The sequence below is a fragment of the Macaca thibetana genome, chromosome 1 (genome assembly GCF_024542745.1).
Source record: "Macaca thibetana thibetana isolate TM-01 chromosome 1, ASM2454274v1, whole genome shotgun sequence".
Taxonomy (NCBI): Eukaryota; Metazoa; Chordata; class Mammalia; order Primates; family Cercopithecidae; genus Macaca; species Macaca thibetana.
This window is the reverse complement of record NC_065578.1, coordinates 187067629-187092770: the sequence shown is the minus strand read 5'-3', so window position 1 is coordinate 187092770 and position 25142 is coordinate 187067629. Positions and strand designations below refer to the sequence as shown.

The following is a 25142-nucleotide window of genomic DNA, read 5'->3' as shown; positions in this document are numbered from 1 at the left end:
GCCCCAAAGAAAGACCCACATGTCCAGAATTTCATTGGCAATACAGAGCAGCAAGTGATTCGTGAATCATAATAATGTCAATGATATACTAGAAAATAAAAAGTATTCAAGAAAGCAAGATGACTAAAAAAAAAAAAATAGTAAAAGGATTCTGAAAGAATACCTAATCATTCCTTTTACCTATGATAACCTCTGAGGAGGTAGGCAAGAAAAACTAGATAAAGGTAGACATCTGTATTTTATATTACATCTTCCTGTACAATGAGTTGTTTTTTAAAGCAAGAATATACATTGCTGTTATCATTTTAATACTTTATTTTCTAAAAATATAGAAAATACAAGCTAAGAAAGTGATTTGTATTTAAAGCTTTTTAAGTGACTAGCAGAGGGAATACACCTATCACTAAAGCATCATGCTTCAGATGAAACAAAAGATCTTACAGACTAGTGTTAATAACCAATACTCTTCATGATGAAGGAATATCAATCTGCCAGATATCACATCCAACTTCAGCATAAAATTATGGGCCTGATTTCAATATGAATTAGAATATAAGGAGTATTAGAACACAAGGAATACTAAGGCTAAAATAATATATCAACAGAATAGCTTTAAAAATAAGCAAAAATAAGTTAAAATGCACAGATTACACATCCATTAGGATGTCTACTATCAAAAAACAACAACAGAAAATAAGAGTTGGCAAGGATGTGGAGAAACTGGAACTCTTATGCACTATTGGTGAGAACATAAAATAGTGCAGCTCCTATAGAAAACAGTATGGTAGTTTCTCAAAAAATTAAAAACCAAATTACCACATGATACAGCAATTCCACTTCTGAGTATACACTCAAAAGACTAGAAAGCAGAGTCCCAAAGAGATGTTTGTATACCCATGTTCACAGCAGCATCATTCATAATAGCCAAAAGGTAGAAGAAGCCATCCTAGTGTCTACTGATAGATGAATAAATAAAATGTAGTCTACATATACAATGGAGTATTATTCAACCTTACAAAGGAAAGAAATTCTGACACATGCTACAACACTGATAAACATTGAAGACATTATGCTAAGTGAAATAAGCTAGTCACAAAAAGAAAAATACTTCTACTTATTCGAGGTATCTAGAATAATTAAATTCATAGAAACAGAAAGTAGAATGGTGGCTGCCAGGGGCTACGGGGAAGGGGAAATGGGGAATTGTTGTTTACTGAGTGCCAAGTTTCAGTTTTGCACAAAAAGTTCTAGAGATCAATTGTACAATAATATGAACATACTTAACACTACTGCACTGTTCACATAACTGTGGTTAAAATTATAAATTCCTCCAAGACTAAGAAACCAGAAAAAATACATATATAAAATATAAATTCGATATTATGTAAATCTTACAATTAAAAAAATGTTTAACATACGGGTTAATCTGGCATGATATAATGTAAAGCTAATATTGAGCAAAGTGTTAAAGAAAAGAACACAGAACTTTTTAACCCTCTATTTTTTTTCCATGACCTTCTTAGCCTGCTTTACTGCGCTCTCCAACCTATCCTCACAAGTGAGTAACTAGTGCTTCATGGTTGGTCCTGATTGCCCAGCATCACTAAGAACAGTAGTGAAAAGTTCTTATTAACAATTAATAAATGCAGAAGTTTTCAAATCCATCGGTAAGGCCTATGCTAAATCTAAACATTTGACAGAAATTATGCACCAGCTGTTATGTTAACCGCCTTAAACTGCCATATCTACAAAGACATATGTCAAGAAAAAAAATATGATTGTAAGATAATCAAAGTTGGTTTAAAACACATAACTTCTCATTGGCTACATTTACAGATAAGTTTTAAAATATCAAAAGATTATTTTACTCAGTAGAATTGTCTTACCAAAAGCTGTGGCCACATTTTGTCATGTATGCTTCTTCAATCATATCAAAGCAGATGGGGCTAAAAAGAAAAGAAAAATAATTGATTTTTTTTTAAAGTAGAGTGATTACAAACTGGAAAAGGCTAGTAACAATACCAATGAAATCATATTTCAATATATAGTTTAGAGCTAAGTCTTCAAACATTCTATCAGTAAGAGATGAAATTTCTATTGAACTAAACTTTAGGGGATTGTTGGTAAAATGACAATCAGGATGACCCTAAGGGCCACTGTGCTTCAAAATGAACTAAATGAGTAAATTAAAATGGTTCCAATATTTTAACTCGGCACATAATTTTTAATAGTACAATGTAGTCACCAGAGCCCTTAAGAAAGCTCTACTATCGTTTTCTACCATCACCTGCACTCAAAAGCACCTACCCAGACCTGCTAAATACTCTTTTCTTTCTATCCCAAATAAAACTAATTCCTTGATGATAAATTTATAATTACAGTTTCAACAATGCTTGTAGGTAACGACAATAATCGTAACAACTTATTAGCTATTTAAATAAAACAAACTATACACATTAAACCCACAACATATATTAACTCATTTAATAGTTTCAACAACAAAGTGAAATAGGTACCAATTACTAGGCACAGATGAGGGAACAGAAGCAGAGAGCTGTTAAAGTCACACAGCTAAGAAGTAACAAAGTCAAAATTCTAATTCAGGTCTATGTTCTCAACCACTTGTTCTATACTACTTTCTGATACTTTAAACACCAATTATAATCCTCTTCTCCCCTCTTTTCCTATAAAGAACAAAAAACAGAATACTCAAAATCCCAGCCTTTTCTGTACTTAGGATTGGCTATATGGCATCATTCTGGCCAATGAAATATAGTCATCAGTTTCTAAGGGGCCACCATCTATGAGAACAAAAATGCAAAACCTTGTAAAAAGACATTTCCTTTTATCCTTCCCTTTTCTTCCTTACTAAAATTCTGATGCAGTGTTCAGAGATACAACAGCCATCTTCTGACCATGAAGATAAAAACCTTAAGCTAGGAAGATAGGAGGATACTGGTTCCTGGATGAAATCCTTGAGCAGCTGCATCAGCTTTGGATTGCCTCCGCTGGACTTCACATTACATGAGAAAGTAAATCTTCACTTGCTTAAGTCAATATTTATCAAGTTTTCTCTTATTGGCACACAAATCCAAATCCTTATGGATGATACAATGATACTTAAAACTGTAACTGAAAATACACTCACTCCTTCAAGAAAAACTTCTTGGGCATAAACACTATCCTTTAGAATATAGGAATGTAAAGTCTAATGGCAGACTCAAATATATTATAGATATTACAACACAATGTGAAAATATATACAATATATACAATAATGATAAACATAATAATAAGAGGACACACTGGCTATAAAGGGACCCACAGGAAAGAAAACTGAGATTTGGGGGTCAGAGCAGGAGGAAGGGCAAAAGAACAAACCAATCAATTCACTGAATATATCAGGAGCAGTTTAATAGAAAACAATACATACCTAATTGTTAGCATTTTGAGAAAGGGGTATTTTAATGTTTGAGGATCCTTCAAGTATGTCACTGCTAAGACATACAACACCTCTATGCAAATTTTTAAAAGGCACTCTCACAGCCTGAGCAATATACTGAGACCTCATCTCTACAAAAAAATAAAATAAAATAAAATAAAATAAATAGCAAGCATAGGAGCATACACCTATAGCCCCAGCTACTCTAGCTAGTCCCAGCTCCTCGGGAAGCTGAGGTGGGAAGATCACTTGAACACAGCAGGCGAAGCTGCAGTGAACAGAGACTGTGCCACTGCACTCCAGCCCAGGTGACAGAGCAAGACCCTATCTCAAAAAGAAAAGAGAAAAAAAAAAGCGCACCTCAGAGAACTAAGGAATGTGTTAAAGACTTTGGCTTTTAAATTGAGTAAAACAGCAATTCACTGGTGGATTTGGAAAAGAGAAGTGATGTGATTTGATACAGTGATGAACCAGATCATTCTACCTACTATGCTGAAAAGAAGACTAAAGGGAAGCCAAGTGCAGAAATGGTTACGGAAGCTATCATAATCCAAGTGAGAAACGGTGCTGAAATGGACTATGGTGGTAGCAGTTGGGCTGATGAGAAGTGGTCAGATTCTATATATATTTTGAAGGTAGAACTACGGTTTGCTGAGAGATGTTGGGTATGAGACAAAAATCAGTGAAACTTTCTGGTCTGAAAACTGGAAGAAATGACTACAGGTTTACTTCGCACAGAGCTCCATCATCTATTAGTTTATTTAAAAAGAAAAGGCTGGGCGCGGTGGCTCAAGCCTGTAATCCCAGCACTTTGGGAGGCCGAGACGGGCGGATCACGAGGTCAGGAGATCGAGACCATCCTGGCTAACACGGTGAAACCCCGTCTCTACTAAAAAATACAAAAAAACTAGCGGGGCGAGGTGGCGGGCGCCTGTAGTCCCAGCTACTCGGGAGGCGGAGGCAGGAGAATGGCGTAAACCCGGGAGGCGGAGCTTGCAGTGAGCTGAGATCCGGCCACTGCACTCCAGCCTGGGCTACAGAGGGAGACTCCGTCTCCAAAAAAAAAAAAAAAAAAAAAAAAAAAAGCAGGAGTATAGTATGTGTCATGTCACATAATGTATTCCACTAATACTAAAACTTACAGTACCCAAAAATTACTATCAAATCAGTTAAAGCCAATAGCTTTTAAGAAATGTATTCTGAATAACTAGTGAATTAAAGGTCTCCACTCTTTTTCTGAGACAGTGTCTCACTCTGTCACCCAGGCTGGAGTGCACTGGCATGATCATGACTCAATGCAACTTTGACCTCTTGGGCTCAGTACTTCTCTCTTGCCTCAGCCTCTCAAATAGCTGGGACAACCGGTGCATACCACCACATATAGCTTATATATATGCACTGACATATGTGTATATTATACACACATTATATATGTGTACGTGTATGTATATTATATACATATTATATATGTATACATGTGTGTTTTTATATATATACAGTAGACACAGGATCTCCTTGTGTTGCTCAGGCTGCTCTCAAACTCCTGGGCTGGAGCAATTCTCCCACTGTGGCCTCCCAAAGTGTTGGGATTATAGGCATGAGCCACTATTCCTGGCTGAAATACTGGCTTTTTAACCACAGTTCAAGGCCACAGCTTTCAAGAAAAGTGAAATTAATCCTAGCTATGCCATCTACAGTTTTGTGACTTTGAGCAAGTAGTTTAATCTCTCTAATTGTAATTCCTTATTTGTATAACAGGGATGATATTTACATCATAGAATCATTACACAGATTAACAATATATCTCTGAGGTGCTAAATACCATGCCTGGCACACAACATTCAGTAAGTGGCAGAATACACCAAAAAGAGAAAATACGGGAAAATATACATCAGTAATAGGCCTGGTGCTATGGTCTGATATTTGTGTCCCCCCAAATTTCATATGTTGAAATCTTAACCCTCAAGGTGATGTTAAAACATGGGCCTTTGGGAGATTTTTAGGTCATGAGGGCAGAACTCTCATGAATGGGATTAGTGCCCTTACAAAAGAGGTCTAAAGGAATTTTATCCCCTCTTCCTCCATGACATCAGGCAGATCCAGAGAGCAGGCACTGTCTGTGGATCAGGAATCTAGCCCTCATCAGACATAAAAACCTCCCTATGCCTTCATCTGAATTTCCCAGCCTCCACAAACATGAGAAATAAAGTTCTGCTGTTTTTAAGTTACCTATTTTACGGCATTTTGTTACAGCAGCCTGCACAGACTACAATACTTAGGAAGGGTACTATCCACCCAAGCCAAAAACTTGAAAGAATTCCTATCAAAAATAGGTAGAACAGAATACAAGAAGAAGGGTTGGCCAATTACTCCCCTTCCCAAGAAAGGGATGAAAAAATCTCAGAAACTACAGAAATGAAGAGAAGAGCCTAATGAAATACCATTAATTCTTTCCAATTTTGAAGAACAAGAATACACCAACAGCAGGTTAAGGGAAAAACTTATCCATTTCGAACCATCCATTTAGAAACACAATCCATTCAGGACCCCTGTTAACACTGTCAATCAAAAGCATTCAAGGAGGATGGGCAACCCTGCGCTGAGCGAGTCTGTTGGCAGCTCACTTTTTCAACACCATGTGCTCACTTCATATCTCTGTGTCACATTTTGGTAATTCTCACAATATTTCAAACTTTTTCATTATTATTATACCTGTATAATTATCTGCGATCAGTGGTCTTTGATGTTACTACTGTAACTGTTTTGGGAAGCCACAAATTGCACCCATATTAGATGGCAAACCTCATTGTCATTACTCCTCCACTAACCTGCTATTGCCCTTCTCTCTTCCTCTCCTCAGGCCACTGCATTCCAGCCTAAGTGACAGACATAGACACACACACACACACACACACACACACACACACACACACACACACACAGAACAGAGCATCCCAGAGCTGTGACATATGTGAAATGTTCTAACATACATGTAATTGAAGTCATAGACGGCAGAGAAAGAATTAGGAAAAAAAACGTAGAGACGTAACTGAAATCATTTTTAAAGTAACAAAAGACATCAAACCACAGATCTAAGAAACTCAGAAACCCCTAAATAGGGATTTCAAAATTAAGAAAATATCCCTAACACATACAATGCACTTAAACAGTTAAAACCAAAAATAAAAAGAAAATCTTAAAGGCAGCCCAAGAAAAACACATTACATACAGAGGAATAAAGATAAAAACAGAAACAGACTTCTCATCAGAAACCATACTAGCCAAAAGACAATGTAGCAGGCACTGTCTAAATGAGAATTTTTTCTTTCAGTTATTTTATTATTGTCATTGCATTTATTTATTTCAGTCCATTTTGAAATATTGGATTATAATTGTCATTTGTTTTGGTCATATCTTTCTGGCTTGCTTTCATTGTTTCTAGGGACTGTATTACATTTCTTTTTCCGTTGGGAACTCTTAGTTTCTCATTGTTTAGTGAGAAACAAAAATACTTCTTTAAAATACTAAAAGAAAAAACTTTCAACTCAGAATTTTATACTCAAAAAGAACTTTCAAAATGAAGGCAAATAAACTCATTTTCAAACAAACACAAATTTAAGAGAATTCACTGCCCACAGACCTGTACTACAAGATACATAAACGTAAATCCTGCAAGCAGAAGGAATATCAAGACAGACAGAAACTAGGATGCACACAAAGAAATAAAGAGCTCTAAAAATAGTAATGAACATAAATTCAAAACACATTTATCTTTCATCACTAAAAAATGAGAAACAAAGGTTCCCAATGAACAAAAAAACAATACTGTCCCTAGAAACAATGAAAGCCAGAAAAATATGACCAAAACAAATGACAATCATAATCTAATATTTCAAAATGGACTGAAAGAAATAAATACAACAATAAGTAAAACACTGAAAGAAAACATTCTCAATTAGAAAACTTTAGGAAACTTTTGTTCCGAAGAAAGAATTACTTTAAAAGGGAGGTTTAAAAAAAAATCAGAAAAGAATTAGAATGAAAAAGAAAGGAACACAAGAGTAAATAAGCATAATGGATAATGATTTCAGAGGGGGAAAAAAAAAAGATGGCTACTGTAGGCATCTGACTTTACAACTCCCACCACAAAACTTTAAATGCAACAAAAAACTGAGTATCCTTCAAACTACTGGAGGGTGAATATCCGTCATCCAAAATGGCTGAGACCAGAAGTGTTTCAGATTCGGATCTGTTCGCATTTTGAAATATTTGCATTTATATTCTTACTGGTTCAGCATCCCTCATCTAAAAATTTAAAATCCAAAATGCCCCAATAAGCATTTTCTTTGCAAGTCGTGTGGGGACTCAAAAAGGTTCAGATTTTGGAGCATTTCAAATTTCAGATTTTTGGATTAGGGACACTCAACCTGTATTAGTAGAGATTATTTTTAACTTTTATCTCTTGTCGCTGTTAATTAAAATCGTGTTCTTCAAGCAATTGAATGCTATGAAGAAGAAATTTTTATACCAATTGCCAGAAGGACAGATATACTGCACAACATTAAGCTTGCCAAAAGATAATGTATGTCACTTGGGACATTAAAAAAAATGCAGAACAGATCCAGATACAGAAAATTATTTCACGTACCTAATATGCATTTATACAACATATTATCTCAGTTAATCAAGGGTCATATTACAATCAGGCCCAAGTAACATCGTTAATCAGTGGTCTATTTGTGATTCCCTTTCATATGCATTATTTCCTTCAAAAGCAGCATCCAAACTTATTAAGTGAATTTAATAAGTACTTACAAAGTACCATCTTAGAACTGTCCAACAAACTAACATGTACATAGTTCAATACATGTATATTTTGGTACAAATGCTAACTCCATTTTGCTTTCATAAAATGTGTCAACTGTCCCATAGTAGTACTAGCTCCAACTAAAAAAAAAAAATTCAATCTTTCAAAGGTTAAATACTAAAAAATAATAATAATATTACCAAAATAATCAGAGCCAGGCACAATCTAGAGTCATTCAGGAAAACAAGCAGTAGTTACATCTTACATAAACAGGACCACAGGAACACTTTCGTATTTTGATACCAAATGCCAAACTCTAGCAAATAACCACCTGATTCTTTGAGATTTTATAATTTATAATGCCTTTTTACATGCATTATATAATCTAAACCTCATAATTTTATGAAATATTACTATATCCCAATTTATACATGAAAAAACAGACTCCAAAACAATAAATTATTTGTCCAAAGTTAAATCTCAAGGTCTTAAATTACAAGCCCAGTGTTCTATCTTGCTATAATCTCAGAAGAGTAAATAATAATAATATGCATCCTTGTGATTATGAAAATCAAAACCACAGCTATCAGCACATAGAAGACCTTGGAAAAATTATTTTAAATACACTCAAATTTATATACAACTTCAAAAATGAAAGACACCCGGCAAAAGGACTATGGTAATGTTTCTTCCTTCCTCACAAAATTTTCAAAACTTGAAATTTCTCTAGCTTCTTTTCCCTTTAATTCCTTAATTTTTCCTTTACTTCCTTCAAAAGCAGCATCTAAATTCAACTGGCCCCAAGTATATTCAGGACTGAAAGAAAAAAAAGTAAGTAAAAAGGAAAAAAAAAAAATCTCAAACTCTTCTTTATACCTATAATGATAACGCTAGATCCTCTGAACCAAATTTCACAGGCAGCAGTTAAGTTCCAGTCTATGTCCCATCATCTCACTCTTTCCCAGTTCCATTTGCTGTGATAAAAAGCCTTAAAAAACTTAAACCTACATTTTTTCAAAAGCAGAGATTAAACTTATTTGATATTTTGTAAAGTGATTCCTCCCTAATCTGTCTCCATCAAGACCTGTGTTTAACATTGCCTTAAGTCGCAGGCTCCATGAATAAGAAGAAGAGAGGTAAGGAAGCAAAAGAATAGCATAGCGGCAATCATGTTAAGACTCTGTAATTTAACAATAAAATATTTTTTTAAATAAGGATTCTAAGTAACTATGCACTAGCTTCAGGGTCAGACCTTCGAAAAGGATGAGACCACAAGGGACTAGGAAAGAAAGGACCCCATGATTAACACAAGTAATAGGCATGAAAAGATAATGCAAGTGAGCCAATTTCTGGTATCCATAACGGAACAGTAAGATTGAATCAGGGAGCTACTTTATGGCCAAGAAGTATCTCTAATGATTCCTCTTACCCCAATACGTTCTTAATCTCTTCCTGGACTTTATTCCATTCATACACTCCCAAGGCTCCCACCCAAACACAGAATCGGTTCTAATTACCACCAAAGGTTTACAGTTACAGAAGATTTAATTCGTCTTATAGTCACAAGTTAGGTACAGATGAAACAATCAGGAGATTCCTCTCAGAGTAAACCGCAAGTAACAACAGTACCAGGCCTCAAACACAGATACAGATCTTCACTAGTGCTCTACCATTAATATGACTAATATTTTTCTGCTTCTCAAGACTACCAGCTTACAATATATAGCCCCTTCAGCACCAACACTACACCAAGAACTGTAGGCCAACTCAAGTGTTTCTCATTTTATTTCCAATTTCTAAAACACAAAATATAATTGGTCAAAATATCTTTCAAGCCAATTCCAGTAAGATGTAATTGCTATGCTTTGGTCACACTTCAGAAGAGTACCCAATCACAGGCCAATCAACTGGGGAAGATACCAAGTTCACACAGAAGAAAAACAGATGCCTACATAGGAGGAGCTATAAAAACAGAAATTTCTATTACAATATAAGAAAATACGAACAGGGTACCATGTGTAATACATTTCATTAGATAGTATCCCCATCCCATTATTCAGGGGTCAAAGAAATCTCCAAAATCCACGGGAAATGTGTTCCTTATATCCCTAACTTGATTTTTAAGATTAACTTTTTAAAAACATTGTTTCAGTAGTTAAGTTTTATTTCACAAATACGGTGCTGAATTTAAAAGATAGTACCAATTAAACTACTCTTCTACTCTTGAAAAAAAAACCGAACACTGTATATTGCATATACCACTACATGAAATGGATTCAAATAGTGAAAATCTGGATGACAACTTTCCCTTAACTTCCCTTTGGCTACCAAAAAACATACTTATGTCTGACTCAAGTTAATTATTAAAGATGAAAACACAACCTTTAAAGAGTAATAAATGAATGGCCAACAAGCACTTGAAAAGATGGTTAACCTCACTAGTGAAAAGGGGAATGCAAATCAAAACCACAATGAATAACCACTTCACACCCATTAAGTTGGCTATTATCAAAAAGGAAAATAATATGTTGACAAGAGGTAGAGAAATTAGAACCCTTATACATTGCTAGTAGGAAAAAAAAAGTAATGCAGCTACTATGGAAAACTGTTTGGCAGTTACTCAGAAAGTAAAATACAATTACATATCACCTAGCCATTACACTGTGGGTAAATGCCCCAGAGACTAGAAAACATATGTTCAAACAAAAATTCATACACAAATGTTCACAGGAACATTATTCATAATAGACAAAAAGTGGAAACAGCCCAAATGTTATTTAATAATATTCCCATGTAATGGAATATTACTCAACCATAAAAAAGGATGAAGTGCTGATACATGCTACAACATGGATGGGCCTTAGAAACATGTTAAATGAAAGACATATGACACAAAAGACCATATATTAGATGATTACATTTATATGAAGCGTCTAGAATAGGTAAATCCATAAAGACAGAAAGTAAATTAGTGATTGCTAAGGTAACAGGAAAAGGAAAGTGACTGCTTAATGGGTACAGACTTTCTTTAGGGGCTGATAAAAGTGTTCTGAAAGTAGTGGTTATGGTTGTGAAACACTGACAACTGTACTAAAAACACAACTGTCCACTTTAAAACCATGTATTTCAGAGTTGTGTGAATTTTACCTCACTTTTTTAAACAAAAGGAAGAGAGAATTAACACTTCTGACAACAAGGGAATAGGTAGCAGAATGGATCCTATAGAATGGAAATACACTATTGCAAAATTTTTACATTGTATATGAAATAATATTATTTGAAGGCAGAACACGAAAAGTTTGAAAATGAGTATTGTAAATCTCAGAGCAACCACTTCCCCCCACCAAACACACAGAATCATTAATAAGCAAACAGTGGAAATAAAATGGCAATCTTAAAAATATCCAATTAATCCCAAAAACAAAAAAGCAACAAAAAAAGAAAAACGAAATAGAAGAGACAAATAGAAAACAAAGAGCAAACAAGACAGTACACACAAAACCAAGCACATCATAATTATGTTAAAATGTAAACAGTCCAGCTAATCCAACTAAAAGGCAGATTGTCGGCTGGGCACAGTGGCTCACGCCTGTAATCTCAGAACCTTGGGAAGCTGAGGGAGGCGGATCACGAGGTCAGGAGATCGAGACCATCCTGGCCAACATGGTGAAACCCCGTCTTTACTAAAAATACAGAAATTATCTGGGCATGGTGGCATGTGCCTGTAATCCCAACTATTTGGGAGGCTGAAGCAGGAGAATCACTTGAACCCAGGAGGTCGAGGTTGCAGTGAGTGGAGATAACACCACTGCACTCCAGCTTGGTGACAGAGCAAGACTCTGTCTGAAACAACAACAACAACAAAGGCAGATTGTCATACTAAATAAAAAGGAAGACTGAACTATACTCTGGGTACAAGAAATCCACTTTAAATATTACAACACATACATAATAGACATGAAGAATAAAAACATACCATGTAAACACTTATGAAAAGAAAGCTAGGTCAGGTCAGTGGCTCACGCCTGTAATTCCACTTTGGGAGGCCAACGCAGGAGAATCGCTTGAGCCCAGGAGTTTGAAATCAGCTGGGCACCATGGCGAGACCCTGTCTCTAAAAAATAAAATTAAAAAAAAAAAAATCAACCAGATGTGGTGGCCCACGCCTGTGTTCTCAGCTTCTCAGAAGGCTGAGGTGCGAGGACCACTTGAGCTTGGGAGGTTGAGGCTGCAGTGAGCTGTGATCATGCCACTGCACTCCAGCCTGTGTGACAGAGTGAGACCCTGTCTCAAAGAGAAGAGAAAAAGGAGAGGAGAGGAGAGAAAGAGAAAGAGGGAGAGGAGAGGAAAAGAGGAAGGGAGAGAGGGAGGGAAGGGAGGAAGGAAGTTGAAGAGGCTATATTAACATCAAAGTAGATTTCAGAACAAGGAATATTACCAGGAATATAGAGTGACATTTCAAAATGATAAGGAGATCAATTCGCCAACTCTAAATCTGTGTAATCTTCAAAATACATGAAGTAAAAGCTGAGAGAACTAAAAGGAGACATAGCCAAATCTAGTTAGCACTGGAGGCGATTGAAGAACATGTTAATTGACAGTACAAGTATACAGAAAATGAACAGGAGTATACAGAACTTAAATAACACATCAACCAACTTTACTATATGACATGTATAGAACACCCCAGCCTACACATGGCAGAATACTCACTTTTTTCAAGTGCATATGGATCGTTAGTGAAGATAAAGCTTATGGTGGACCATGAAACGTGTCTCAATAAATTCAAAAGGACTAAAATCATACAAACTATATTACCTGAACCAAGTTAAATTATATCACAAATCAGACATAGAATTATCGTGTAGAAATTAAACAACTGCAGCCATAGAAAAGAATGAAATCATGTCCTTTGTAGCAACATGGTTGCAGCTGGAGTCCATTATCCTAAACTGATTAACACAAAAACAGAAAACCAAACACCGCATGTTCTCACTTTTAAGTAGGAGCTACACATTGGGTACACACAGACACAAAGACAGGAACAAGAAACACTGAGGATTCCAAAATCGGGGAGGGAGGGGGTTAAGAGCTGAAAAACCACCTATTGGGTACTACGTCCACTGCTTGGGCGACAGGATCACTAGCATCATGCAACATACCCATGTAACAAACCTGCATATGTACAAGCAAAATAAACAACACACTTCTGAATAATCCATGTTTCAAATAAGAAATCACAAGGAAAATGAGAAATATTATGAACTGCTTGAAAATTTGAAGATACAGCTAAAGTAGGGATTAGAAAGGGAAATTGATAAGATTAAGAGCTGTTATTGAAAAGAGGGCCAAAAATCAATGATCTAAGCTTTCGTATTAAGAAACCAGAAAAGACAACATGAAACTCCAAGTAAGCAGAAGAAATTTTAAAAAACTGAAAATTGGTGGAATAGAAAATGAACAAACTATACAGAAAATCTATAATATGAAAGTTGATCATTTGAAAAGAGTTAAACAAAATTAATAATCCTCTAGCTAAACAGTTCAAGGAAAACAGAAACACAAGAATACAAATTATCAATATCAGGAATGAAAGATGTGACACCATTAACAAATCCAAGATACTAAAAGAATAAGAGATATATTATTACTATGCCAGTAAATTCAGCAACATGGGTGTTATGAAGAAACTCTTAAACTACTAACGTTCATGAAATATAGAACCTGAGTAGTGTCTATTAAAGAAATTGAATTAGTAATTAAAAACCTTCCCACAAAGGGAAGGTTCCCACAAAGGGAAGGTTCCCACAAAGGGAAGGTTCCCACAAAGGGAAGGTTCCCACAAAGGGAAGGTTCCCACAAAGGGAAGGTTCCCACAAAGGGAAGGTTCCCACAAAGGGAAGGCGTGAAATCATACAAAATATATGAAGGTCTAAAACTATGGCTTCACTAGAAAGTTCCATCAACCACTTAAGGAAAAACACCAATTTCATACACACTCTTTCAGAAAATAGAAGGGAAACATTTCTTACCTTCTTTTAGAAGCCAGCACTGGCCAGGCACAGTGACTCATGCCTATAGTCCCAGCACTTTGAGAGGTCAAAGCATGGGAAGATTACTTGAGACCAGGAGCTCAAGACCAGCCAGGGCAACACAGTGAGACTCCTGTCTCTACGCAAAAAAAAAAAAAAAAAAAAAAAAAGAAAGAAAAAGAAAAAAAAAAAAACAAGAAAGAAAGAGTGAAACCGGCAGAAGGGAAGGAGGGAGGGAGGGAGGGAAAGAACAAGTGAAACCAGCAATAATACCTATGCTATGGGTTAAATTGTATTTCCATCCCTCACAAAAGAAAAGCCCTATTTTATAACTCCCAGTATCTCAGATTTTGCATTTGAAAATAAGGCCTTTAAAGAGATAATCAACGTAAAATACAGTCATATTGGTGGGCCCTAATCCAATACAAGCAGGATTCTTCTAAGACACAGGCAACACGCAGACTGGGGGTGACAAAGTTATGACACAACAAAAAGTGGCCCAACCTAGGCAAGATGGCAAGACCCTCATCTCTATTAAAAAATTATAAAAATTATCCAGGTGTGGTGACACGTGCCTGTAGAGCCAACCACTAGGATGATGAGGGAGGAGGATCCCTTGGACCCAGGAGTTTGAGGATGCAGTGAGCAGTGACGGTGCCACCGTACTCCAGCTTGGGTGACACAGCAAGACCACCTCTTTTAAAAAAAAAGAAAGGAAACAGGCCTCCGAAGAAACCGAAATCTGCCTACACATTGTTTTGTACTTCTAGCCTCCAGACCTATGAGAAAATAAATTTCTATTTATTTCTATTTCTATTTACCTATGAGAAAACAAATAAATTTAAGCCACCTAATCTGTGGTATTTTGTTATGGCAGCCAAAGCAAACCAATACAGTGTGATATGAAAACTAGAAATAAATTAAAAGAAAATCACAGACCAGTATCCCTCACTAATAAAGGTCCAAAAAATCCTTTTAAACAATTACCCAATCAAACAAATCCATTAATGTATGTTTTTTAAACAGGGCATATAAATTTAAAAGATGTAAAAGTATATTTATATACAGATAACATGGATGTTTTTCTTATAAATTCTACAGGTTCTACCAAAAAAACTATTAGAACTAGTAAGTAAACTTAAAATTTCATAAAATACAAGGACAACATAAAAAATAGTGTATTTACATACTAGCAACAATTAAAAGTTGAAATTAAAAGAACAACATTTAGAACACCATCAAAAACATAAAATACTTAGGGATAAATTTTAAAAATATGGTGAAAAACCCAAACTGAAAAGTATAAAACACTGCTAAGAGAAATTAAAGAAGACCTAAAAATTGGAGAAATATACTATGTTCATGATTCAAAAGACTCAATAATGTTAAGATGTCATCTTCCCAAATTAAATCACAGATTCAAAGTAACCAAAATTAAAATCCTACATCCTTTTTTGTAGAAATTGGCAAGATAATCCTAAGATTTATGTGGAAATGTAAAGAACCTAAATAACCAAAACAACTTTGAAATAAAGGATGAAAATTACACTACATGATTTCAAGATGTACTATAATGATACCATAATCAAAACAGTATGGCACTCATGTAGGGATAAACATATATACACCAATGGGACAGAATAAAAATTGCAGAAATAAACTCATATATATGGTTAACCTTTGAGAAAGGTGCCAAGAAAATTCAATGAACAGAGATGATCTTTTCAACATATGATAATATTAATGAAGCCTTCAACCCTTATCACAGTATATAAAAACTAACTTGAAATGGATCATAACCATAAGAAAACTATAAACCTTCTAGAAGAAAATACATGAGAATGTTTTCTAATTTGGTGTTAATTTCTTAGCTAGAACACAAAAATTAAAAATAATAAAAATCAATTTGGACTTAATCAAAATTGAAAACTTTATCGATACATTAGAAAAAAGAAATAACTTTTGTGCTTTAAAAAATTATTAATAAAATGAAAAGATAAGCAACAGACTAAGAGAAAATACCACAATACATAGGTCTGACAAAAGATGTATGCAGAATACATAAAGAACCCTTACAATGCAAGATGACAAGCAATTTTACCGGAAAAAAAGGGCCACAGATTACAAGAGACACTTCACAAAAGATATGCAAATGGAAAATAAGCACATAAAAGTATGTTAATAACAATGAGATAAAACTACATATCCACAAAAATGACTAATATTTAAAAGACTGAAAACCCAGAGCGCTAGCAAGAACGTGAAACAATAAGAACTTTTATTTGTTGCTGGTAGAAATGCAAAATGGTGGCCAGGCGCGCTCACGCCTATAATCCCAGCACTTTGGGAGGTCAAAGCGGGAGGATCACGAGGTCTGGAGATCGAGACCATCCTGGCCAACATAGTGAAACCCCATCTCTACTAAAAATACAAAAATGTAGCTTGGCATGGTGGCAGGCACCTGTAATCCTAGCTACTTGGGAGGCTGATGCAGGAGAATTGCTACTCCGGAGTCAGAGGTTGTAGCAAGCCAGGAGAGCACCACTGCACACCAGCTGGGGCGACAGTGCAAGACTCTGTCTCAAAAAAAAAAAAAAAAAAAAAAGGAAAAAAAGGAAACGGAAAATGGTACAGGCAGTTTTTAAAAAGTTTTGCAGTTTATTTTAAAATTAAACATATACTTGGCATAGAACCCAGCAATTCACTACTAGATATTTTTACCCTAGAAATGTGAAGACGTGTTTGCACAAAAACCTGAATGCTTACAGAATTTTCTAAATAATAGTCAAAAACTAGAAACAAGTCAAAAATCTTTTAACCAGAAAATAAACAGCTCATGTTACATCCATACAATAATGGGATACTACTAAGCAATTAAAAGAAAAAAAAATAGTACATTCAACATCAGTGAATTTCAAAAACATTATACCACATGAAAGACACCAGACACAAAAGACTATCTACTAAAGGACTCCATTAATATGAAATCCCAGAAAAAGCAAAATGACAGCAATACAAAGCAGATCACTGGTTGCCAGGTGTTAGGTGTGAAGGTAGACACAGAGTATGAAGTGTTGGCAAAAGTCAACTTTCTGCAAATGTATCATAGCTTCATTAAGGTGGTGACTGCACAGGTGTATTCATGTGTCAAAACTCATTCAACTACACACTTACGACCAGTGACTTATTTTATGCAAATTATAACTTAGTAAAGCTGATTTTAAACAAAATCAGCCTCTAAATAAAGGCAAGGAAATAGGTGGTTAACTTGGGTAACTATTTGTAATAGTGGTTAAGAACCTGACCTCTGAGTCAAATTGTTTGAATATAAATACTGGCACCACCATTATTAATTGTGTAACTTAGACAAGTTATATAACCTCTCTTGAGCCTCATTTCCTCATCTACAAAATGGGAACTATAAGAGCATCTATATCAAACAGTTGTTCTGAAGATTAAGCAAGTAATGTAAAACCTTTAAAACAGTGCTTGGCAAATAGCAATTTATATTTGAGCACTTACTATTACGAGTATTTGTCCCAAACGAACTGTCAGTACAACACATTCCATCTTCATTTGAGTGGACTTGGCATTTATGAACTTTGAGATGCAAGTATCTAAAAGTACCCCCAAACAGTCATCAGTAATTTTTACAAAGCCTACTTTGTCTCATTATCTCTATTTAGAGCCAAATGCCCACCCGTGAATTAATACTAAAGACAGATGATTCCAATGCACTAGACACTTGAGCATGGATTATATGTTCCAATTCTGAATTTGGGGAAGAAATGTACCATCCCAAACCAGAGATTAGGACACAAGGATGGATTCCCAATGGTTACACCAGAAATACAATAAACAGAAATCAGACCACCTACTGCATTCTATGTTCCACTTTATATAGAAACAGAGGCAAAATCAGTTCATAAAACTTAATTGTGAAAAATGAAAGGACAACTAACATATTTTAGGATATAAAGAAAAACATGTTACTCTCAGTGAATATATTGTTTGAGAAAGTACCAACCTATCTGAATAGAACTTGGCTCATACATACATACATAAAGAAAGAGGACAAAGAACGAGTAAGGTAGAAGGCAAAGACAAGTCTGCACAAAAACCTGAATGCTTACAGAATTTTGTCCTACAGACAACACAACATATAAAAACAGATCAAGAATTTTAAAAGCACTTTAACTTTTGAGAGACAGAGTTTCACTACATTGCCCAGGATGGACTCAAACTCCTGGAGCTGAGACTACAGGCATGCACCATCATGCCCAGTTTAAAAAACATTTTATTTGGTATACAGATTGAATATCCCTAATCTGAAAATCTGAAATGCAAAATCATGCAAAATCCAAATTTTTTTCAGTGCCAACATGACTCTCAAAGGAAATGCTCACTGGAGCAATTTGGATTTCAGGTTTTTCAGATTAAGGATGCTAACCTGGTAAATATAATGTAAATATTCCAAAATTCAAAATCAAAACCAAAAAAAAAAAAAAAACCCTAAAATCCAAAACACTTCTGGTCTCAAGCACTTCAGATAAAGGATACTCACCCTGTAATATAAATTTTAACAGGAAAAAGACGATGGGCTAATTTCATGGTCAAAAAAGCCTTTCCCCCCAACCTATGGAAGTCTTCTGAGGAAAAGGGTAGCAGGTTGAAATAATAATATAAAACACGAAGAAATCACCATTAAGAACAAACATACACATACAAGAAGGAATAGTAAGCAACAAGGTTTAAGGCTAGTTACTATAATCAGTAACAGTTCTTAGATGGAACATACCCACCTATGTAATGTTGGCTCATTATCAGAAAAGGTATAAAAATTTGTAAAAGGAAAAGGTAACTGCTTATCAACACATTCTTTAGTAATGAATTACTACTGCACAAGTACCGCCTTCTCAATTTATAGATCACAATTCAAAGTTAATAGTCTTCCTATCCTGTTTCATAATCATCTTTATTTTCTCTACCATTTAAATCACCCACAGAAGTCTGCTGCTGCCATTGATGCTGATGCCCCACTATCTGATAGTCCATAGGTCTGACAGTACCAACAGGTCTGATAAAATATGCCATCTCCTGCAGAGTATGTTTCATCATTGTCATCCAAATGGCACATGTATTATAAAGCAAAAGAAGCATCAAGTTTGACTTTTGCAGGTTCAAGTAAGTTCTTGACAGATGTTACTATAATAATAATATAATAAATGCTGGTTCATTCCAGTAACTGAATATGCTTTAACAGCTCTTTAAAATACATTTAGTCTTGTATTTATAAGCTCACAATGGTCTAAAAAGAAAAGCCACTTGAACTTTCCACTTTCCTATCTATCATAGGAAATTCAGTCCTACAATTCAGTGACTTTAAAAAAATTTTTACCACTGTACCCAGTGAGAAATACATTGCATATACATTGCTGCACAAACTGTTACTATCTTTATTACGACAGATTCTGTGATATGTTCTATTTCCCTTTTTTTTTTTTTTCAGAGACAGGGTCTCACTCTGTCCTCCAGGCTGGAGTGCAGTGGCGCAGTCATAGCTCACTGCAGACTTGACATCACAGGCTCAAGTGATCCTCCCACCTCAGCCTCCTGAGTAGCTAGGACTACAGGCACACGCCACCACACAGGCTAATTTTTGTATTTTTTGTAGAGATGGGGTTTCGTCATGTTGCCCAGGATGATCTCGAACTGCTGGGTTCAAGCAATCCTCCTGCCTTGGCCTCCCAAAGGGCTGGGATTACAGGCGTGAACCAAGGTGCCCACCCTCACTTGTTAATAGTCTGAAAAACAGAGCCAGGTGTTTTTCAGACTATTAAAAATAGCCTGGGATTACAGGCGGTGGCTGCCATCTCTAATTCCAGCTACTTGAGAGGCTAAGCGATGAAGACTGCCTGAGCCCAGGAGTTCGGGACCAGCCTGGGCAACATACGGAGAGCCCTGTCTCAAAAACAGGAAAAAAAAAAAAAAAAAAAAGGAAACCAGTTATATTAACAAGAATGATCAATGGGCTTCATCTTTAGTGCTAAATGTAATTAATAGGTAATGGCTATATATTGTGCTATGCACAGTCCATTAGAGTATCTAACATCTGCCATGGCACTAAGAAAAAGGAATGGTACTAACATCTGCCATGATATTAAGAGAGGCAATGATACCAGGTTATATTATAATTACACAATTAAAAGCCATTCTTCATAGAAGAGAAAATCTTAGCTTAACACAAAATAGGCAGTCGCATATTTACTGAATGATAGAACTATTTAATGTAGATCCTAACTACTTTCTATCAAGCAGATGACTAAAGTCAACTTTCTCATAAAGAGCTTACTATCTACATGCAAACGCATATTTCTGCTGCAAGAATGGCTGGGACTTGCAGAGGTAGAAAACTTAATTTGAGATAGTTGGAAAACCTAATAAAAAGGCAGCAGTTATAGAATTGTTTTAAAAAGGAGTCAGTACAAAAAACAAGTCATCTTTCAAATACAGATCAGACTCATAGTCTAGTTAAATGAACCATATAATAAAATTTTGCAAAAAATCAAAATAACAAAGATTTCCTTTGAATATTGAAGATGTATCCAATGTCAAGCTAAATACTACTGTCCTGTATTAGATTCCCCATCAATAAAACACTGTTAAAATTATTCAACTTGATAATACCTTCAACCTTTTGTGTCAAATAAAAAATAAAAATGAAACCTAAACCCCTAAACTGTTTATCAATTCTGCAATTAAATATAAACTTACTTTAAGTCAAGAGAGGCCAGTGTTTATTACTGAAATTAGGTATGTGACTATTTAAATCAACAGTTCTCAAGGAGGGGAGAAGGACATATCCCTATCACCAGGGGAGCATATGCAAACTACACTGCCCACCCCAGGCTCCAATTCACATACGTTCTCTTGGGATGTGGGCAGGTAAGAAAAGGGAGTGGTGAGGGATAAAACATTTATCTCATATGATTATGAAACAGCTGCTTCTCCTCCAATCTATGCCCCTTAAGAACCACTAGGCCAAATACATGTACTTGAACTTACAGATCTGAAATTATCTAATTGCACACAAAGAAAACACAAAGTTGAGAACTGGGAAATCTGAGTTCTCACTTTGTCCTTACCTGTCCAATGAGAAACAAAATTACTTCTCTGTGCCTCAATGAGAAAACAATTAGTATTGTATTAAAAATAGGTTATATATAACATCACAGAATTGTTCTAAGGATAAAATAAAATGTGAAGCATATGCATATCTTTAAAATGTCCCATAAATGAATAAGAAATTATCATTACTCAAACTTGGGCTTCATTTAAATATAAAAGCATAGAATAATTTGAATTGGTTCACAGTTTGACCTTGGAGCATACAAGACAAGACCCAGAGCCAAATAGGAGGGGAAAAAAAAAAAAAAAGGATTCCTTGGGCCTTGCCTAATCCATATCATCCTACCCCAAGAGTCTGGCCAAAATCAAACCTGGCTTGAGTTTTAAATCAGACTCTCAATTAATTCTTCTGAATATTAAACCTCACCAGAAAAAGAAATAATTAACTAATGAGATTCTTAGAAAGTGGAATACTCAGGGCTGCGGTGGCTCACACCTGTAATCCCGGCATTTTGAGAGGCCAAGGCAAGCAGATCACATGAGGTCAGGAGTTCAAGACCAGCCTGGCCAACATGGTGAAACCCCGTCTCCACTAAAAATACAAAAAATTAGTCAGATGTGGTGGCAGCTGCCTGTAATGATCCAGCTACTACTCGGGAGGCTGAGGCTCCAGAATTGCCTGAACCCGGGAGGCAGGGGTGGTAGTGAGTCAAGATGGTCCCACTGCACTCCAGCCTGGGTGACAGAGTAAGACTCCGTCTCAAATACAAATTTCTACTCTTTAAAAAACTCAGGGTTCCCAATTCCCTATAGCATAGCCTACCGTGCACTGAAGTTCATACGGTGCCTGGCCAACAGTGAATGTCATACAAGTATTTCCTGAATGACAATGATCGATTCTTTATTTCTCACATCTTTTACTCAATTTTAGTGTACTTACATGGAAACTAACATGTTTGTGTTCGTTAAGTATACTAAAAATGAAAATGCAAACAGTGGCTAAAAAGACAACTAAATTCTGCACACCCCCCTTTCTTTCATTAGCTTATTAGCTACTCGCACTATCGACTGTGCAGACGTGCAAACACTTCTCAGCCCCAACCATAAACTGCTTGTTTATAAATAACAATCATACCTCAAATGTTCAATGAAAAACAGATTAATTCTGATCCAGAATAACGTACAAAAAAGCAGAAAGGTGAATAAAGACATCATTTTTCTGCAGGAACTAGAAACTGTAAGTCTAATCAATAACTTTCCTAACAGTTCCAACTTCTAGCTCTATCATATTTAACATCACCAACTCAGACCATCTTCAACTCTGATCTGAATCAACTTCCCTCATAACGACTGTGCAAGCAGCCAACTTCCTACATGCCTAATATTCGATCAACAATTTCCTCAAAAGGGAAAGTACAAAACACTACCAGTTCTTAACTAGCTAACAGCAATTACTTCTCATAATCCTACCAATATCTAAAACCCAATAAAAATTCCAAAACACTCTCAAGCAACACAATCAACTCCACCTTTCACTTAATACGACGACTAACCCCTCCATCCCAAATGTCCTGACTAAATGCTACTCTGTATCATCCAAGATGCCAACTATGATGACAAAATGTCTAAACCTAGCATTTCTCAAGTCAGAAGTTCCAGCATCCTCTGTTATCCAGTATAGTACAGTTACATCTGACACAGGGACGTTATTTAACAAATTTGGTTCTCTCTTTTCAAGACACTTGGTGAAAAAGTGAAAAATTTGTTAACAGACTTTGACTACAGTCGTCTTAACAGCAGATTCCTAAGTGGCCCATCCTTCGAAATGTCAGGAGAGACATATTTACACATGCATACGATGGGTACTTACATTATTATAAAAAGCATGTCTTTATAAGACTTCCATGCTTATGTTTACAGCATCATCTACCATACTTCAAATAAATTCTGACCAATTCCATCCCTCTGCATCCCAGGAAGCTTAGTCCTCTCCATTTGCAAATTTAATTCATCTCAACAAGTACTCCTGATTGACTGGGTGCTCAATTCATCAGAGAGCCAAAAATTTTAAGACTCAACCTCTTTGCCAACTTTGTTATCCAAAACCATTTATTTGACCTTCCACCCTCTTCCCTCTTTACTCCCTAAACTCCCTTCACTTCCTCCTCAGCAACACTTATCTACCTCTTTATTATCCCCACCCTGCCTGGCTACTCCAACATTCCTTCACTCCACCAACCTGCAAACGCTCGAATCCCTCTGCAGACACCACCACAGGACCAGTATCCCAGGCTCTCCAACAAGCCACCCCCCACCCCCGAGCCTAAGCGGCAGAAACTCATAATTTAGGGACAAGGAGGGCGTGCTCTTCAAACCCACCATACGAAGTCGTTGCTTTTGTCCTCGTAGGAGTTGATGAGCCCGTTGCAGAGAGGGGCGAGAAGAGGTCGCTTCCTGCTGCCGCTGCCTAGGCTGGAGCTGCTGCCTCCCACGCCGGCGCTGGGCCTGGCCACGCAGCTGTGCCGGGACAGGCCAGTGGACACCGCCCCGCCGCCGCTGCCCGACACGGCGGGTGCCACCAACACAGGCCGCACTGGGCCCCCGAGGCCGCCCGAGCCGGCGGGCTGGGCCGCCCCGCCGGACACCAGCGCTGCCGCCGAAGCCGCCACGGAAGGCGGCGACGGGGAAGAGGATAAAGACGAGGAGGCGGAAGTCACTGAGGAGGCCGCCGAAGAGCCGGGGCTAGTCCCAGCGGAGCCCGACCCGGCCTGGCGGCTACCAGACATCGTGACTCCCTCCCCTCCGGCCGGACGCTCGGAGGAGAGGGACCGCGACCTCGACTCTCCGCCGCCTCACCTCCTCTCCGCCTCAGTGCATCCTGCGGACGCCCGCTGAGCCGGGAGGTGGGGCTGAGGAACAATAAAGTTGCGTTTTTTTTTTAAGGCAACCACACAACAGCGTCCGACGGGAGGGGGCGGAGGAAACTAAAAAAGCGCAGTAGAAGACACTACCGCTGTCGAGGCCGCCGCCGCAGCTGTAGCGGCAGCAGCCAACCCCGACGCGCCGTGGCCGGCCGTGCGCGCGCGCAAGAGCGGCGGAAGAGGCGGGCGCGGCAGGGGATACAACTGGGGACGCAGCCGGGCTGCGCTCAAACACAAATGCCGCGCCCTCGGGGACTTGGGTTCCTGGCAAAAGGAGTCTCTCTGTCCCAAGCCGTTTTCGCTCCAGAAAACGTGCCAGAGAGCAGACCGTCCTAATGCAGTAAAAGAGTCGAGGAGAGTGGAATGATTGGTAGAGGTGGTGGGGTGGTTTGAAAGACGGGAATGTAGAGGGCCTAAACCCTCAAAATGCGACTGCGCACGCGCGCGCTGGGCGCGGACGCTCACACGTTCCCAGGGTATCCGCCCCAAGCGGAGAATATCGGCGCAAGCGCGGAGTCACCGTGTTACGCATGCGTGCGAACGCACCATGGTCCGGAACGGGAAGAAGGAGCTGTCTCTTGCCTCCTGAGGGGTAGGCAGGTGCTTCCGAATCGCGGAGTGAAGGTTCTCGCAAGCTGGAGACTCACGGAAAGAACCTAGAAGCTCCGAGAAGTTGCAAACAGCACTGCATTGAACCAACGCCTCCTGCTCTACTGATGGTGATTCCACAGTTTTGTGAGGAATAAGTTAAGATGAAGTCAGTGAAATTTTCTGCAAATTGCAAACATTGTAGCAAGTGTTACCAATTTTAT

The 25142-nt window shown here is 37.3% G+C and overlaps 1 protein-coding gene across 13 annotated transcripts in view; it reads right to left on the bottom strand.

The window, feature by feature from the left end:
• Nucleotides 1-24704, bottom strand: part of COP1 (COP1 E3 ubiquitin ligase) — a 259658-nt gene extending 234954 nt beyond the window's left edge. For 12 of the 13 annotated variants that reach the window (XM_050767129.1, XM_050767154.1, XM_050767165.1 and 9 more), the window contains exons 1-2: nucleotides 23789-24704; nucleotides 1887-1946 (exon numbers count right to left, since the gene is read on the bottom strand). In XM_050767129.1, coding sequence (XP_050623086.1) covers nucleotides 1887-1946; nucleotides 23789-24195 — 467 coding nt within the window. In that variant the 5' untranslated portion in view covers nucleotides 24196-24704. The remainder of the gene's footprint in view (nucleotides 1-1886; nucleotides 1947-23788) is intronic. The other variant, XM_050767175.1, reaches the window with a different exon arrangement.
• Nucleotides 24705-25142: the final 438 nt, after the last annotated feature.